This window comes from Balaenoptera acutorostrata, chromosome 8, assembly GCF_949987535.1.
Source record: "Balaenoptera acutorostrata chromosome 8, mBalAcu1.1, whole genome shotgun sequence".
In the NCBI taxonomy this organism is placed as follows: domain Eukaryota; kingdom Metazoa; phylum Chordata; class Mammalia; order Artiodactyla; family Balaenopteridae; genus Balaenoptera; species Balaenoptera acutorostrata.
Genome location: NC_080071.1, coordinates 49,533,368 through 49,548,811, shown reverse-complemented (window position 1 = coordinate 49,548,811; position 15,444 = coordinate 49,533,368). Strand labels below are relative to the sequence as shown.

The 15,444-nt window shown below is 36.2% G+C and overlaps 1 protein-coding gene across 4 annotated transcripts in view; it reads right to left on the bottom strand.

Annotated features, from left to right (window-relative positions):
* The window catches only part of PMS1 (PMS1 homolog 1, mismatch repair system component), an 85,353-nt gene that overhangs the window by 22,642 nt on the left and 47,267 nt on the right, over positions 1-15,444 (bottom strand). For 3 of the 4 annotated variants that reach the window (XR_009008983.1, XM_007171473.2, XM_007171474.2), the window contains 4 exons: positions 11,024-11,140; positions 4,368-4,490; positions 3,673-3,816; positions 2,628-3,520 (listed from right to left, as the gene is read on the bottom strand). Coding sequence is in view for 3 of the 4 variants with exons in the window: in XM_007171473.2 (XP_007171535.1) it covers positions 2,628-3,520; positions 3,673-3,816; positions 4,368-4,490; positions 11,024-11,140 (1,277 nt within the window). In the remaining variant the exon portion in view is untranslated. The remainder of the gene's footprint in view (positions 1-2,627; positions 3,521-3,672; positions 3,817-4,367; positions 4,491-11,023; positions 11,141-15,444) is intronic. The other variant, XM_007171475.2, reaches the window with a different exon arrangement.

Here is a 15,444-nt window from a genome sequence, read left to right as displayed (position 1 = left end):
AAACACAAAATTTTCAATACAGTTACCTTCAATAAGTATATAAATAAGTATTTTTAGCTCTTGGACATTCAAACTCAAGATTTTGCTCCTACAGTGGAAAATGAGTTCAAGATGAAGGTTACCATTTGTAATTAATTATAATGTGCAAATTTTCACATATGGTACTAATCTTTTGATTTATTCAAGAAGTCAAAAAAACAGGAAACAAGAAGAGAAAAAAAGGGAAGAAAAGGAAGAATGGATGGAAAGACTGATTATCTGTAGAACAGGAGTCTACTCTCATATCCCTTAACACTCCTTGTAGAATTTAAGACCATGGAAAGAATTCTAAGATAAAGACCAGAAGAGAAATGGTAGTTAGTGTGATTCTTGTGTTATAACATTTTTACTCTACCTTTTCACTAATCCTGATTTTGATTCCCAGACCCCTGGCTCTGAAAGATTCTAATAGAGCTTTCTGTGACATACAGTAAGCTCTCTGATCCCAAGATACCTATATTTTCTTCACAGGTTTCTATTTCTGGCCTCCAAATTAAATTTAACCTTGAATAAGCAAATGAAAAATAATATCAATCACAATAGAGAAATTTCCTTTTCACAGATTAAAAACTCTGATTAACATCATGAACAATTACTTACTATGTGCTAGTCATTTATCTTGTATCATAACACACAATATATCTTATTTAATCTTCACAACAATCCGGGAGATACTGTCCACACATTTTTACAAAAAGCTATCAAAGAGAGGAAGTGAGGTTAGAGCACAGGTGTAGCTTCCGATGCCTGCTCTTGACCAACAATGCCTCTTTTGTATACCTTATGGCAATAGAGAAAATTCTGAATTCCAGAATATTGCCTGATGATTAACAAATTTTTAGATGAGACCTATTAACCATAACCCTTGTACCTTAACACCTTGGGGCCTGCAAGGAGAAACAATGCCAACATTCCTTGAAAGGGAACTGGAGTAGTACCTGCTATTGTGAGGCTACAAGGGAACAGCTACCTTGAGCTGTTCCAATGTCCATACTTCCATGAGAACTGGGAACATCTATGCTTTTTTTTTTCTTTTCTCAATTCATCACCTCCCTGGTCAATGCAATTCAACTTTTGAGGGCTTGCTGTATTAAAACTCAAGTGCTCTCATCTTTAAACTGAATGTGTCATTTATGTAAAACAAAAGATAATTAACAATGTGTGAACCTTATTTGCATCCTAATTCAAATAAACTTTTAAAAAATTTGACATTTATGAAATAATTAGAAATTTGAACAATGAAGATTAAGGAATTCATGTTTTAGAAAGTGATAACAATTTGTATTATGGCTCTGTTTAAAATAAGAGTATCTTTATCTTTTACAGATATATATTAAAAAACAAAACACAACCACCATCCCCACTTAAAAAAAAAGATAGAAGTTAACTTGCAGAGGTTTTGCCTATTGGTGTGTTAATAGTGGTCTTTATTACTTTAAATTAACAGTGTCTTTATAAGATTGAAAAGCTAATGAAAAAATTAAAAAAACAATTGGTCAAGTATCCATGTAGTTTATCACCAAATATAAACTCTGGATGACAGGTTACATTTTAAATTTTTTCCAGATGTTTGACATAGTATTGCGATGCCTTAGGTCAGGGGTCCCCAAACCCCGGGACACGGACTGGTATCAGTCCACGGCCTGTTAGTAACTGGGCCGCAGAGCAGGAGGTGAGTGGCAGGCAAGCGAGCGAAGCTTCATCTGCCGCTCCCCATCGCTCGCATTACCACCTGAACCATCCCCACCGGCCCCCACCAGTGGAAAAATTGTCTGCCACGAAACCAGTCCCTGGTGCCAAAAAGGTTGGGGACCACTGCTTCAGGTAATAATATGTGACTGAAGTATAATTGCACTTTTTCATTTTCTTGTGAGCTAAATCACTCAAAACATAATATTTTGTGTTTACAGCAAGTGCCCTAAGTCAATTAGAAACACCCCTCATATTTTTTTGGAATATTTATTCAGATCATCTGATCTAAAAATGGCAAATAATATGTAGTTATTTTAATCAAAGAGATCAAACCACCTATTTACCTAGCCCCCAAAACCCACCATAGTTTATAAGTTGTCAATAAATAAAAGATTTTATAAGAAAGCTGTGAGTTATACTGAATAGGAACAGTATTAACATCACTAAATTAAATCTGTAACAATGTTACAATTTTTGTATTGTGTTACATATTTTAGAGACCAATTTAAAAAGGGAATAGTCAAGATCTTAAAAACACCACTGTTCTAATGCAAAAGGTTAAAAGAGAAAAAGTCCTGTCATAAGATTAACGTAAACATAAAAAAGAAATAGAAGAAAATGGTAGTTTTTAGTTAAGAATGGAAAACCTTTAACTACAAACTTAAATCAGAAAGTAGTTAAGGCTTGTACCAAAATAAAAAACAAACAAACCCCATAAAAACCTCTAAATTAACAAAAAAGTGATGCCAAAAAAGGTACTTTAGTCAAGCCAAAAGCCGTTTTCCATTCTGCTTTTCCATAAATAAGAAGTTAAAAAAAAATTTTTTTAACCCAGTGAGTCATATAGAATGGAAATATCTGAGCATTCAGGTCCCATGAAAGCTCTGGAAACTTACTTCAGTTTTTCCTCTTCACTCAATGTCTTCCACAGTTCTTCAATTTGTACTGTTGCATCTTCCAAACTGGTCTTGGAATTGTCTGTGAGAAACTGAGCACGATGATCTTGAACAAAAAGGGCGCTTGCTGACATGGGTTTCTTGATTACTCGATTGCTAATTAAATCATAAGCTGTAATCTGTCCAGATTTGTTATCTACCACATTTGATTTTTTGTTATAGGAACTTTCACTGAAATTCTTTTGTTCAGGACTTGGGTTATTATTATTATTACTTACTTTACATGCTAAACTTTCGTAAGGCACTAAAATTTTCACAGGTTCAATGTTTTCTCCTCTTGAATCTTTAAGTGCATTTCCCTTGCTCCAGTCATCTACACAAATTTCCAAAGACTTCTCAGGAACTGCTTCTTCCTCATTTTCCCCACTCTCATCTATATGGCCTTTACTGCCATTTTCTGATTGGGCTTGCTTAACAGAACCTACAAAACAAATTTCACTATATTCCTTTTGGGTGTCCTCACATGATAAATTATTCATTGGGATCTCCTGAAATGTATTTCCACTGTTCTTATCAATGCTAGAATTTTCACTATTAAAATGATCATCATAATGGTCACCAGTATGCATCTGATGATTCAAACAATAATTAGTGTTTTTCCCAGATTTATCATTATGCACATCATTCTGGAAAGGAATGGCTGAAGTATCAACATTTGGATAATTATTTCCAGATGTTTCCATCGTAGTAAAAAGCACATCTGTTTCTGTTGTTTTACTAACAACCATGTCATCTGAGGAAACATCTGTTTTATTACTTTCATAAGAATTTGTACTAGGTAGTGATCCATAATAAGTTGTCATCAGATTTTCAAGAGCAATCAACACAGATTCCTAAAAATACAAATGAACAAATGTTAGAGGAAATTATGAAAATAATATTAAAAAATCTATAGAAACAAGCAAATCTTTTTCATATGAAAATGGTTAGGACTGCATAAGTTTATAAATAGCATAAATACAAAAAAAAATCTGAAAAAGATTACCTTATTCTGTAATAATACTTGACTTTTATCTGGTGTTAAATTCACATCTACATCAGCTGTAGGAACATCAATTTTCAGAAAGAAAATGGGATACAAACGAGTAGATTCCTTTAGGCATTTCAGATTGTAATAATGTCGGATTAGCTAGAAATATATGTAATGAGTGAAAGACAAAAAAGAAAGACATAAAAAAAGATAGTATAGCCATCTTTAAAATACCACCAAAAGAAGCATATTTAACTGAGAAACTGAGTGGTTGTAACTGCTTATTAGGAAAAGTAGTATCTAAATAGTAATGCTCATTTAGAGGCTTTGAACTTACATAAAGCACAAGCATTCATTAAGAAGTACAAATATCCAATGCAACTGGCTTCATGGTTAAAAGATCATAGTGTCATGGATGTTTTGAAAGTCCTGGGTTCAAATCCAAATTGTGTTACTTCCTCGTTATGTGGTCTAAGATAGTCACAAACATTTCAGTCTCTTCACTATAAATAAGGATAATAATTCACCACAGAACTGGTGTGAAGAGTCATATGTAAGGTACCTAGCACAATGCTTAATAAATGATATTGTATCTATTTTTCCTTTTCCTTATTTTGGAACAAATTCTTAGAAGTAGTCCTTATAAGAAGCTGACAAGTGACAGAGTTTTTATTTCTGATCCAAGTGATACTTTTTCTTAAAAAGATTACCTTTAATATATCTTTTTGGTGTACTGGTCGACTGTTTATAAAGATGAAACTCCTTTCTGGGGTTGAAAGACTTGTGAAAGAGTGGTCTGCATCATGCTTTGGAAGAAATCCACTTAGATAAATCTATAATTGTAATAAATAATTACAGAATTGATATGCAATGTCAATGATAAATGTGATTCCACAGGTCTGGCTATATACATTAAGAGGTATAAAAAAATTGAGACTTCCCTGGTGGCTCAGTGGTTAAGAATCCACCTGCCAATGCAGGGGACATGGGTTCGAGCCCTGGTCTAGGAAGATCCCACATGCCACAGAGCAACTAAGCCCGTGCGCCACAACTACTGAGCCTGCGTGTCACAACTACTGAAGCCTGCACGCCTAGAGCCCGTACTCCGCAACAAGAGAAACCACCGCAGTGAGAAGCCCATGCACCACAACGAAGAGTAGCCCCCACTCGCCACAACTAGAGAAAGCCCGCACACAGCAACGAAGACCCAACGCAGCCAAAAATTAAAAAATTTTAAAAAATAATAAAATAAGTAAAATAAATTAAAAAGCCTAAATAACACTGTATATTTTTTTTAAAAAGGTATAAAAAAATTAACAAACAAATGGATTTTCATCTTAAGGTCTAAAGAGCCATATATTTCCTGATAACCATGTCATGAGCATTAACCTTAAATAAATTACTGAACCGTGTTAAATTGGTGTTCTCAGCCTCTGACTCTCCCTTTTTGCAATTCTATTTTAAAGAAAAACTGGCATTCATGAGAGTTTCACCAACGGGCATATATCCTATTGTCATAGGACATACAGCATAAATACTGCTCTCTGCTCAACCTGATCTTCTTTCTGTCGTCTAAAAATTTCTTTCCTCATACTGTGACTTTCCTCTGGCTCTTTATCCTTTTCTTTTCAGCCACCGTTTTCTGTAAAGAAGTGGCTGTTTCTATCTTTATTCTGAGTATGCCAGGAAGTCAATCTGACTGGGTTTTCATTACTGAGGGAAAAAAAAAAAATCTTTTACTCTTTGATACATTGCAGCGTTGTACTTTATCTTCATTTTTGTTTAGAGAACTATTTTACACATGTTTGAAGAGGGAGAAAATAAAGAAGAATCCTAGAAAAAATACCAGCGAGAAGATTGACTGATTTAGGGAACAGAAGGCAAGGAAAATGCTCCTACTTTTACTTTTAAAGGTAATAGAGAGAATTGTTAGGAATACTGGATAGAGCCAGACTGACATGATTTAAATCCCAGCTCTACTACTAGTGTGATCTTGGTCAAATTATTCAAAATACAGGCCTATAATAATCTCTTATCTGAAACAACTGGCATCAGCTGTAACCTGTTAAGAAACAGTAATAATGGGAAAATTTCAGCTTAGGTTTAGAAAAGCAAGAGTGTCAGTGGGGGTGCTATTTTTACTTAAGCAGAAACCATGAGGCTCCTTACCAATGTATTCTGCAGGCTGCCACCTATGTCTATGGCTATCCCTGCCCTTGGAAATAAGTGTTTAAGGAGATGCAGTACCAATTTTAGAACACTAAGCACATTACCGTCACAGTGCCAAACTGTGCCAATTAAAAAAAGTTAATAAATAAACCTAGATAATCCATTATAAAATGAAAATACTTAATTAACTGTAAAACTTCACAAGACTTATAAATGGTTGTATAATTTACCAAGTAACATGAGACCCTTCTTAAAGCACCTGCTGAGCATCAGGGAGAGCCTGTTTAGCCCCTGAAAGACTTATTGGGCTTGTTGATGGAAAAAAAAATACCCAGAATAGGGAAGAATGAAAATTAAAATGAAGAAAAAATTGGTAATATTGCTAGTGTTTTCCTTCCACACCATCTTGGCTGGCCACTGAATAAATACTATTACTTCCGAATACTGAGCTTTAAAAATGGCTTAAGACAACCTTAAGAGCTAACAAACTGTAAGTTATATGGAATAGTAAAATCAAATGGCAAAGTCTTATAAAATGCTATAAAAAGTGAAAATCCATCTAGTTCGAGTGAAGAAAAATGTCTGTAAGAGACCAAATCAGTGCAACAAAATAAAAAATTAGATAGACCTTATAAGATTCTATACCCAACTATTAACTAAATAGCAAAACAAAAATCAAAGGCAAAATATAAACAAATAATTCTCCCCTGATTGTCCTTCAGCTATGGACCCCTCTCTCCTTCCCTTCATCTCCAATATTCTATAACCTGGCTTCTACCTCAGTGACCAACTCCAATGGACACTTAGTTCTACCCTTACCTGACTCTCTACAGACCCTGATACCAATGACAACTCTCTACTTTGAGAAGCATGACACTGCTTCAGCCTTCTCTTTTGGTCTTTCTGTTTCCTCTCTGACACTTCCTCTTTAGTCTGGTTTGCTGATTTCTCTCTCTTTGCTTACAGCCTATAATGATGATGGTCCCCCTGAGTTCCATCATCAGACCCTTTTATCTTGCTCTCTACTCTCCCTGAGTAATTTCATTCCCATCTATACACATACACCAGTGACACTAAGATACAGATGTAGAACCTTTATTTCTTTCATCCCCAAATGCTTACTATCTTTAACTAGCTGTCATACAAATCTTCTCAATCTCACCACATTCAAAACTTGATAAAATATTTAAGCTCACTTCTACCCTGCTGTCCAACTAGCTCCTCCTGTATTCCTTTACCATGATGAACAGCCCTGCCCCCTACCCAGTTTGTCAAACCCATCTCTTCTTCTCTGCCCTGATTCTGTTGAAGTAACCTTGACGTTCTCCTCTTTCGGTAAACCTCTAGAACCCTATGGGAATTATGTTTCTAAAGTAAAAATTTAAGTACTTCTGATCAGGACAGTGGAATAAATTCACACTTATTAATAATTCCCTTCTCTCCATCCCAACTGCAAATACATAGCAGTGATAGATAAAATAAATTTTTACAAAAATTTTTAAAGACCTAACCATTTAAAAATAAGACAAACAAAGATGTTTTGAATGCTAAACATAACAGGGAGTGATGGAGGAAATCAAAAGCCCTTATGTGCTCTATGATCAGAAACCAGCTGTATCAGAAAAAAAAAATTGTAACGATGTGTGATTATGGATGTAACTAGGCTTACTGTGGTGACCACTTCACAATGTATACATATAACAAATCATAACACTGTACACTTGCAACTAATATGTCAACTGTATATCAATTAAAAAAAAAGAAAGAAAAAAAAAGAAACCAGCTGGTCAACTGGAAATTCAATTCTGGTATGGAAATCACATATAGTTAGGGGATTTAAATCAGTCTTTCCCTTTGAAATGGGCAAATTTCTCCTCCCACCCCCACAAATGTTTAAAAAATACTGTGACCACTGTTTGGAGCTGCTTGCAAGGATCACCAGAAAGAACAGAGACAACTCCAAAACCAAAAATAAGGTTAAGCCAAGTCAGCTAGGAAAAAAGGTCTGCAAAATCTTGGCAGGACAAAAGGCATGAACTACTAATATTAATACCTAGTTTTTTTTTTTTTTTTTTTAAATAATTTTTATTTTTATTTATTTATGGCTGTGTTGGGTCTTCGTTTCTGTGCGAGGGCTTTCTCTAGTTGTGGCAAGCGGGGGCCAGTCTTCATCGCGGTGCGCGGGCCTCTCACTATCGCGGCCTCTCTTGTTGCGGAGCACAGGCTCCAGACACGCAGGCTCAGTAATTGCGGCTCACGGGCCCAGTTGCTCTGCGGTATGTGGGATCTTCCCAGACCAGGGCACGAACCCGTGTCTCCTGCATTGGCAGGCAGATTCTCAACCACTGCGCCACCAGGGAAGCCCCCAAATACCTAGTTTTGAATTGGAGCTGGGAGGGCAGTGGTATCTGCCAAACTATGGGAAGGGAGGGGAAAGTGGGAGGGAAAAACAAAACAATAAATCTGCATTCAAAGTGATTTTGTAAATTAAAATTTTAAAGCATATAAAATAGCAGAGAATGAGAGAATATTCTCTCAGGAATAAAAATGATAGAGCAATATGAAAATGACTGAAATTAGTATGTGTACCATGCTTTTAAAAGAGTAAATAAAAAACCATTATTATTTTAAAAAAACGCAGAAGATAAAGAAATCAAAACTGGTACCTATAAATCAAGTTTAGAAGAAAGAACAGAAAAGTAGATATTGTTTTGGTAATAAAAATCAGGCAGCACTGAGGAATTCACCCAGAACTTAGCATGGATTGATGCAGAGCTATCAAAGAGAAGATAGATGTCAAAACAAACAAACAAACAAAAAAACCAACTTGAGGAGTTCCATCAAACCAACAAAGCCACACGGGGACACTCCATAAGAAATGCCACCGCAGCAGTGGTGCAGCTGGGATCACCATCCATAATTAGGAGATTCTTCCCATATGGAGTTGCTATAGATAAGAAAGGGACCCTCAACATTATAGAAACAGATATTGTGAAGATTTTTCTGCATCCAAGGTTCCCAATGACTTATGCATCTGCCACCCCAGTCTAGTGAAGGGCCTTGGTGGCCAAGTTTCACAACTTGAATGTATGCAATGAGGACAAAAGTGAGGTGAGAGGGGCAAACATTAGCAGTTGGTAAACAACTTAAGATTGATTTTGGCTAGGAATGACAATGGGTCAAGGAAACTCTGAAAGCCCAGAAAGCATGGAATGGTGATGGGTAGCTGGTGGCAACATAAATACAATACCCATTTAGACACACAGTGCATGAACAAAAGAGAGGTTTGGTTGGATGATCATTCTCACTAGAGAGACACTCAAAAGTCTGTCCTTCTGACAACCCACTGAAGTGGTACTACTCAGCAACACATGGTTTCCAAGTTCCCTCATTTCCCCCATGCAAGAATAACCACATGAAGGTGCAGCAAAGTTTTGGTTATCTGTCAAAGATTACCAGCAGCCCTTGTACAATTCTATCTCAAGAGAAAATTTAAAAGTCAATGGACATGGGGCTACCTGGTGGTGCAGTGGTTAAGAATCCGCCTGCCAATGCAGGGGACACGGGTTCGAGCCCTGGTCCAGGAAGATCCCACATGTCGCGGAGCAACTAAGCCTGTGCACCACAACTACTGAGCCTGCGCTCTAGAGCCCGTGAGCCACAACTACAGAGCCCACGTGCCACAACTACTGAAGCCCGCACGCCTAGAGCCCGTGCTCCGCAACGAGAAGCCATGCCAATGAGAAGCCCGTGCACCGCAAGGAAGAGTAGCCCCCGCTCGCCGCAAATAGAGAAAGCCCGCGCGCAGCAACAAAGACCCAATGCAGCCAAATAAAATAAAAATAAAATAATAAAATAAATAAATTTATTAAAAAAAAAATCAATGGACATGCACAGATCTGGCAACATATCTCAATACAGATCAAAGAAAAGAAATCCCAACTGCAGGACTGACTCATGTTCCAATCACACATGGAATCATAACTAACCAAGGTCTAAATCAGTGCTTTTCCTACTTGAATATGCACTCGGAGACCGTATTAAAATGCAGATTCTCATTCAGTATGTCTGGGATGAGGCCTGAGATTCTTCACCTAACAAGCTTCTAAGTAATGCCAATGCTGCTGGTCTTCAGACCAAACTATGACAGGTAGAATCTCTAAAGCACAACACCACAGATATCATGTCTGGATCTCCTGTCACAAGCTTCCTGGGTTACCAGCATAGGCAACAAAGTTCCAGGAAGCCACAGGGAACCCAGGGGAATTTAGACAGTACCCTTATTATCCCAAGTCAGCCACCATGACCAGTCCAAGGTGGCACTAGTGTCTAAACTATTAAACAACTATTAAGAGAGCTCTGAAAAACAGAACCCATGTCAGATCATGGCCACTAAGGGTGGCCTGAATTGTTCCTCAGGAGAGAGAACTCTTAACACATTAATTGAGCGCAAGCTCCCATCCAAGACTCTAATAAGATGATAATTAAGAACTCAATACTGCAAAAAAGGATAGGAGGGGAACTAGTAGCAGAAAAGAGATTGCAACAAATTATAAAAAAGAAAAGGAGAACAGAGAAGTCATAGTAATGTATACTCCATATAAGCTTTCAACTTTTAGAATGAATCTTCAAATAAAAGATGATTACATAATTAAAAATCTTCCAACAAACAAAAGATGGTTACATAAGAAAATAGGTTATTAAGCTAGATAACATGAAAGTGGAGCTGACATGACTGAGAGGGAGAAGAGCGGGTAGAAGTAAGATTGGGAGTGTTAATAACCTCATCCAATATTATTGGGACTGAAGAAGACTGTCTGAAGCTGACAGATCAAGAAAATAAAGCTGGAATACATATCTAGGATGGGAAAGGGAAAACAAAGGTAAGAGAGCTCAACTTCTTTTCTTTCATTGTAGAAAGTAAACAGATGAAGATTCTAAATTGAAAATCACTTAAAAAATTAATGTAGCCACGATACTTAAAATTAAACAATAAACAGAAAAGATAAAAACAGGAAGCAGGGCTGGGAAGAGGTTTAATATGAGCTCTGTGCGTATTTTCTTTTTGTACCTTATACACATACTTCGTTAAAATTTTAAAAGAAAAACTTCTTGCAACCCCAACCCCACAAAAAAGAAATAATTTAACAGTTTCATTGGTAAATTAGAATTATTAAAGGACATTTTTGTTGTATACCTGAGATTCTTCAGAGTGGTACTGAAAGGGTTCCATGTTGCCCATAACAGCAGTCCCCAGAACAGACATGAGAGCCATTTTATGATCTGATACTCTAGTTTTCTGCCAAATAATTGCCTAGGGACAAAATAACACAGACAACTTTTGACACAATTTGGATTTAGTAAACTCAAGTACTTATACAATTTATTGCTATATTTAGCATTCATCCCTAGCTCATATATTCCACATCATCTATAAGATATGCATGTCTGGGGCTTCCCTGGTGGCGCAGTGGTTGAGAATCTGCCTGCTAATGCAGGGGACACGGGTTCGAGCCCTGGTCTGGGAAGATCCCACATGGCGCGGAGCAACTAGGCCCGTGAGCCACAACTACTGAGCCTGTGCGTCTGGAGCCTGTGCTCCGCAACAAGAGAGGCCGCGATAGTGAGAGGCCCGCGCATCGCAATGAAGAGTGGCCCCCACTCGCCGCAACTAGAGAAAGCCCTCGCACAAAAACGAAGACCCAACACAGCCAAAAATAAATATATAAAAATAAATAAATAAATAAAAGATTACTATTAAAAATAATAATAAAATTAAATTAAAAAAAAAAAGATATGCATGTCTGACAGAACTCCGTTTCCAAATTTTAGTAGCCAAATATGCTGCAGTGTAGAATCTATTTTAACTTCCCTTAACCTCAATTTTCTTCTCTCTATAAGACGACTAAGAATAATTATCTCCCCGAGTTGTTGGAAGATGAAAATATATGATGTAGGCAAACACATAGGCCGGTCTCTGGCATAAAACAGTTTCATTAAATATTAATTCTCTCCCCTCTTCTAATCCTAAACTTCAGAGTATATACTTCAGAGTATATTTAAATTAAATCGCTACTCCAAGTAAAGTATTACTGTTTTATTGAGGACAGACACCTATAAGATTTCTGTAAATAGTCAAACTGGTATAAAAATTTAGGATAATGCATGCTTTTTAAAATTACCTTTATAATTACCTTTTATACACAGAAAACTTTAAAAAAGCTAACTGAACCTTACAGACATAAAAGCTGAATAATGAGCTTGGATTTTTTTCACTGCAAGCATCTAGTAGGGTAGTTTAAGAGAAGCATAGTCCAGAGAGACTGCACCAAAGTTTGGCTGTGAAGTGTATGATCAGGTACCACATACTGAAATTTTTTCAGTTAATAAGGTCCAATTATAGTCAAATCTCTTGAGAAACCACCAATACAGACACATATCATTCATTCAACAAATATTCACTTAGAACCCCCTAAATCCTAAAGAAAATGTGTAAAGGACTTAGGAGAAAACATCAACATTCAAGAGGCAGACCGAGGAAGAAGAGAAGACTGAAAGGATTGGCCACAGAGGCAAGAAGAGTCACAGGACAGTATGGTGCATAGAACAAGGAAGTTTTTTTAAGAAGAAAGAAGTAGTTATGTGTGACCAGTGTTGAGGGACCAAGGTAAAAAAAGAGATGTGACCATAGGATTTAGCAATCAGGAGGATGAGAGCAGTTCTAAGGAAGCAGAGTAAACGAAGCCAAATTTTAGTTACTAGACAGTGACTATAGGGGGAACATATGAAAGAGACAGCTCTTTTAGGAAGTTTGGCTGTAAAGTAAAAGCAGACAGCAATAACTGGAGGCAGGTGGATCAAGGGAAGCTCTTGATGACACACTTGAACAAAAAGCAGTAAGGGAAGAATGGGTATACAAACAAGTAGGTTTGTAGAATCAATGGAAGGAAGTTGAGAAAGTTCTCCTTTGTTCTTTCTCTCTCTCTCTTTTTTTTTGTAATGTAGAAAGGTTATTTGTTCCAAGTAAAAAGACACTGATTTAAATATTTGATTGTAGAGAAGGTTTAAAAGAAAGAGAGACACTCTGGCTAGATCAAAGGATCCTAGCCAAACAAATTCCTTAACATGACCAGGAACCTATGTAGGCAGGAAGAAGTACTAACAATATTATGTATAATAAAATGAAAGGGGAAGTAAATGAATTCATGTTGTTCTCTAACTGGCATGTCAGGGGATAGCAGCGAAGGGCTGTTCTCTTCTGGACAAGATGACAATAGTCACTGACTGCTTCTTGATATGTATCATCTGTAAGCCACTTTTGTTTTTAGAATCTCAAAGACCAACCTGCTGGGGAAAACAGATAGTGTAACAACTGCTCAAGAAGACAAATTGCCCAATATTTAGTGCAACAGGAAAACCTTTTACCTATTCCCAGGGTTTTATTAATACTAATCAAGTAGGAGTTACGATTTATGAAGAACTTACTTACTAGGCACTACTATTCTAGAAACCATTAATTTTCACAACCATTTCAGGCAGGTATTATTATCTCATTTTCCAGATGCAGAAATTGAGGCTCAGATTGATTTACCCAAAGAAACAGAGATATTAGATCATGGAATCATGATTTATACCCTAACCTTTCTGGCTCCAAATTTTTACTTCGCTAACATCTCTCTCCTCTCTAGTCAAGGATAGTAATAAGTTAGAGCCAACTTCAGACCCTAATTGGGAATTCTCAAATAGTGTCTCTGACAAATGCATTTTCATGTATGAGTATGTGATATGTTATGAAATCTCCAGTTGTTTGAGGGTATTAATACATTCTCAAAACAAAATTATTTTAAAAATTCATTTAAAGTTAAATAAATAATTTACCTTTAGAAGAGGGCAAGGAGAAAAATCAGGGTCTCCAAATCAAAGAAACCACACCAAAATAACAGAAATCCAAAAAAGACTGGGAGCTACTCTTATAGCATCCTGAAGTCAGAACATTTTTGAGAGTGCAGCTTGTCAGTACCAACCTTAACCTTATTATGCAGGTCCTTATACCTAAGGATTTCTAAATTTCCAATAATTTTTATTTATTAATATTCATATAAATACAGATGTGTAGTAATTAGTCCCAGCAAAATGACAGAACTAGAATTTAGGTACTGTTCTGTCCTAGATGCCAACTTTTCACCATCTATTGCTTTGAAAGTGATCTGAATTAGAAAAAAGGACCTGAAGTACATGAAATCAAATAGAAAAATAAATTATAAACAATTAAAAAATTAAGGTATAGGATCAATGTGTATATTTCTAAAAAAAAATTATGTTTTGGTAACTACATTTCCACTTAAAGGACAATACACTATTTAAAACTGGAACTGCTCCAGGAAACATGGGATGTCACATAAGTATTTTTAATCTTTATTTCAGCACATATTATAATATATAAATGCTCTGGCTAAATTAAAATTTTTGGAGAAACTTCTAAATTTATTCAGCAAACATTTTATTGAACATCTACTTTGTACCAGATTCCATGCTAAAAGCTGGGAATACAAAGATAGAAGGACAAGGTCCCAGCTTTCAAGGAGCTAAAAATACAAAAGGAAAGTAAGGTATTAAAATAATTATAATGCATTATGAAAACTCTAATACAAAACACAGTGGGAACACTGTAGAAGAAACCTAAGTCTACTCCACAGAGCAACTGCATGTGCGGTGAGACTTGAAAGGAGTCTGCCACCCACAAATTACGGGAAGGGCATTCCTGACAGATAGAAGAGCACATGCAAAGGTATGGAAGCATAGAAAATATTCCTTGCTGGAGATGAAGCTGGACAGATAGACAGGAACAAGATCATGAATGACCTAGCATATCATGCAAAGAAGTTTATAGTTTCTCTTATATGCAATGCAGAATCAATGGACAAATCTAATTGGGAAAATGCCATGATCAGATATGGATGTTAGAAAGAGATCTTTTGACCTTGAGGACTTTCTGCTAAGTGAGGTAAGTGAGACAAAGACAAACACTGTATGATATCACTCATATGTAGAATCTAAGGAAAAACTCACAAAACAGAGTAAAATTGGTAGTTACCAGGGCATAAGGGTTGGGGGGATAGGACAGATGCTATTTAAGGGTACAGACTTGCAATGAGTAGTAAATAAATCCTAGAGATGTAATGCACAGTATAGTGAATATAGATAATAATATTGTATTACAATCACCAAACTTGCTGAGAGACTAGAACCTAATTATTCCAACCACTAAAAAGAAAAATTAGTTAATGTTATAGAGGTGCAATTATTGCTACAATGGCAATCATATTATATTCAATAATACAGTATCAAGTCAACATGTTGTATACCTTAAATTTACACAATGTTTTATGTCAAATATATTTCAATTAAAAAAAAGAGATCTTTGACAAGAATGATTTAGTGAGAACTGAAACTAAAGCAATATGGATTAAAAAATGTGACTGTAATAATCCAACTCAGAGATTCTCAACTTTTATTGAGGACACATAAAATGGATGAGGTTCACATTCGCAAAATATTCTCATAGACACTGACGATTGTGTGTTTTTCCTGGCACACTAGCTATAACACTATTGCTTT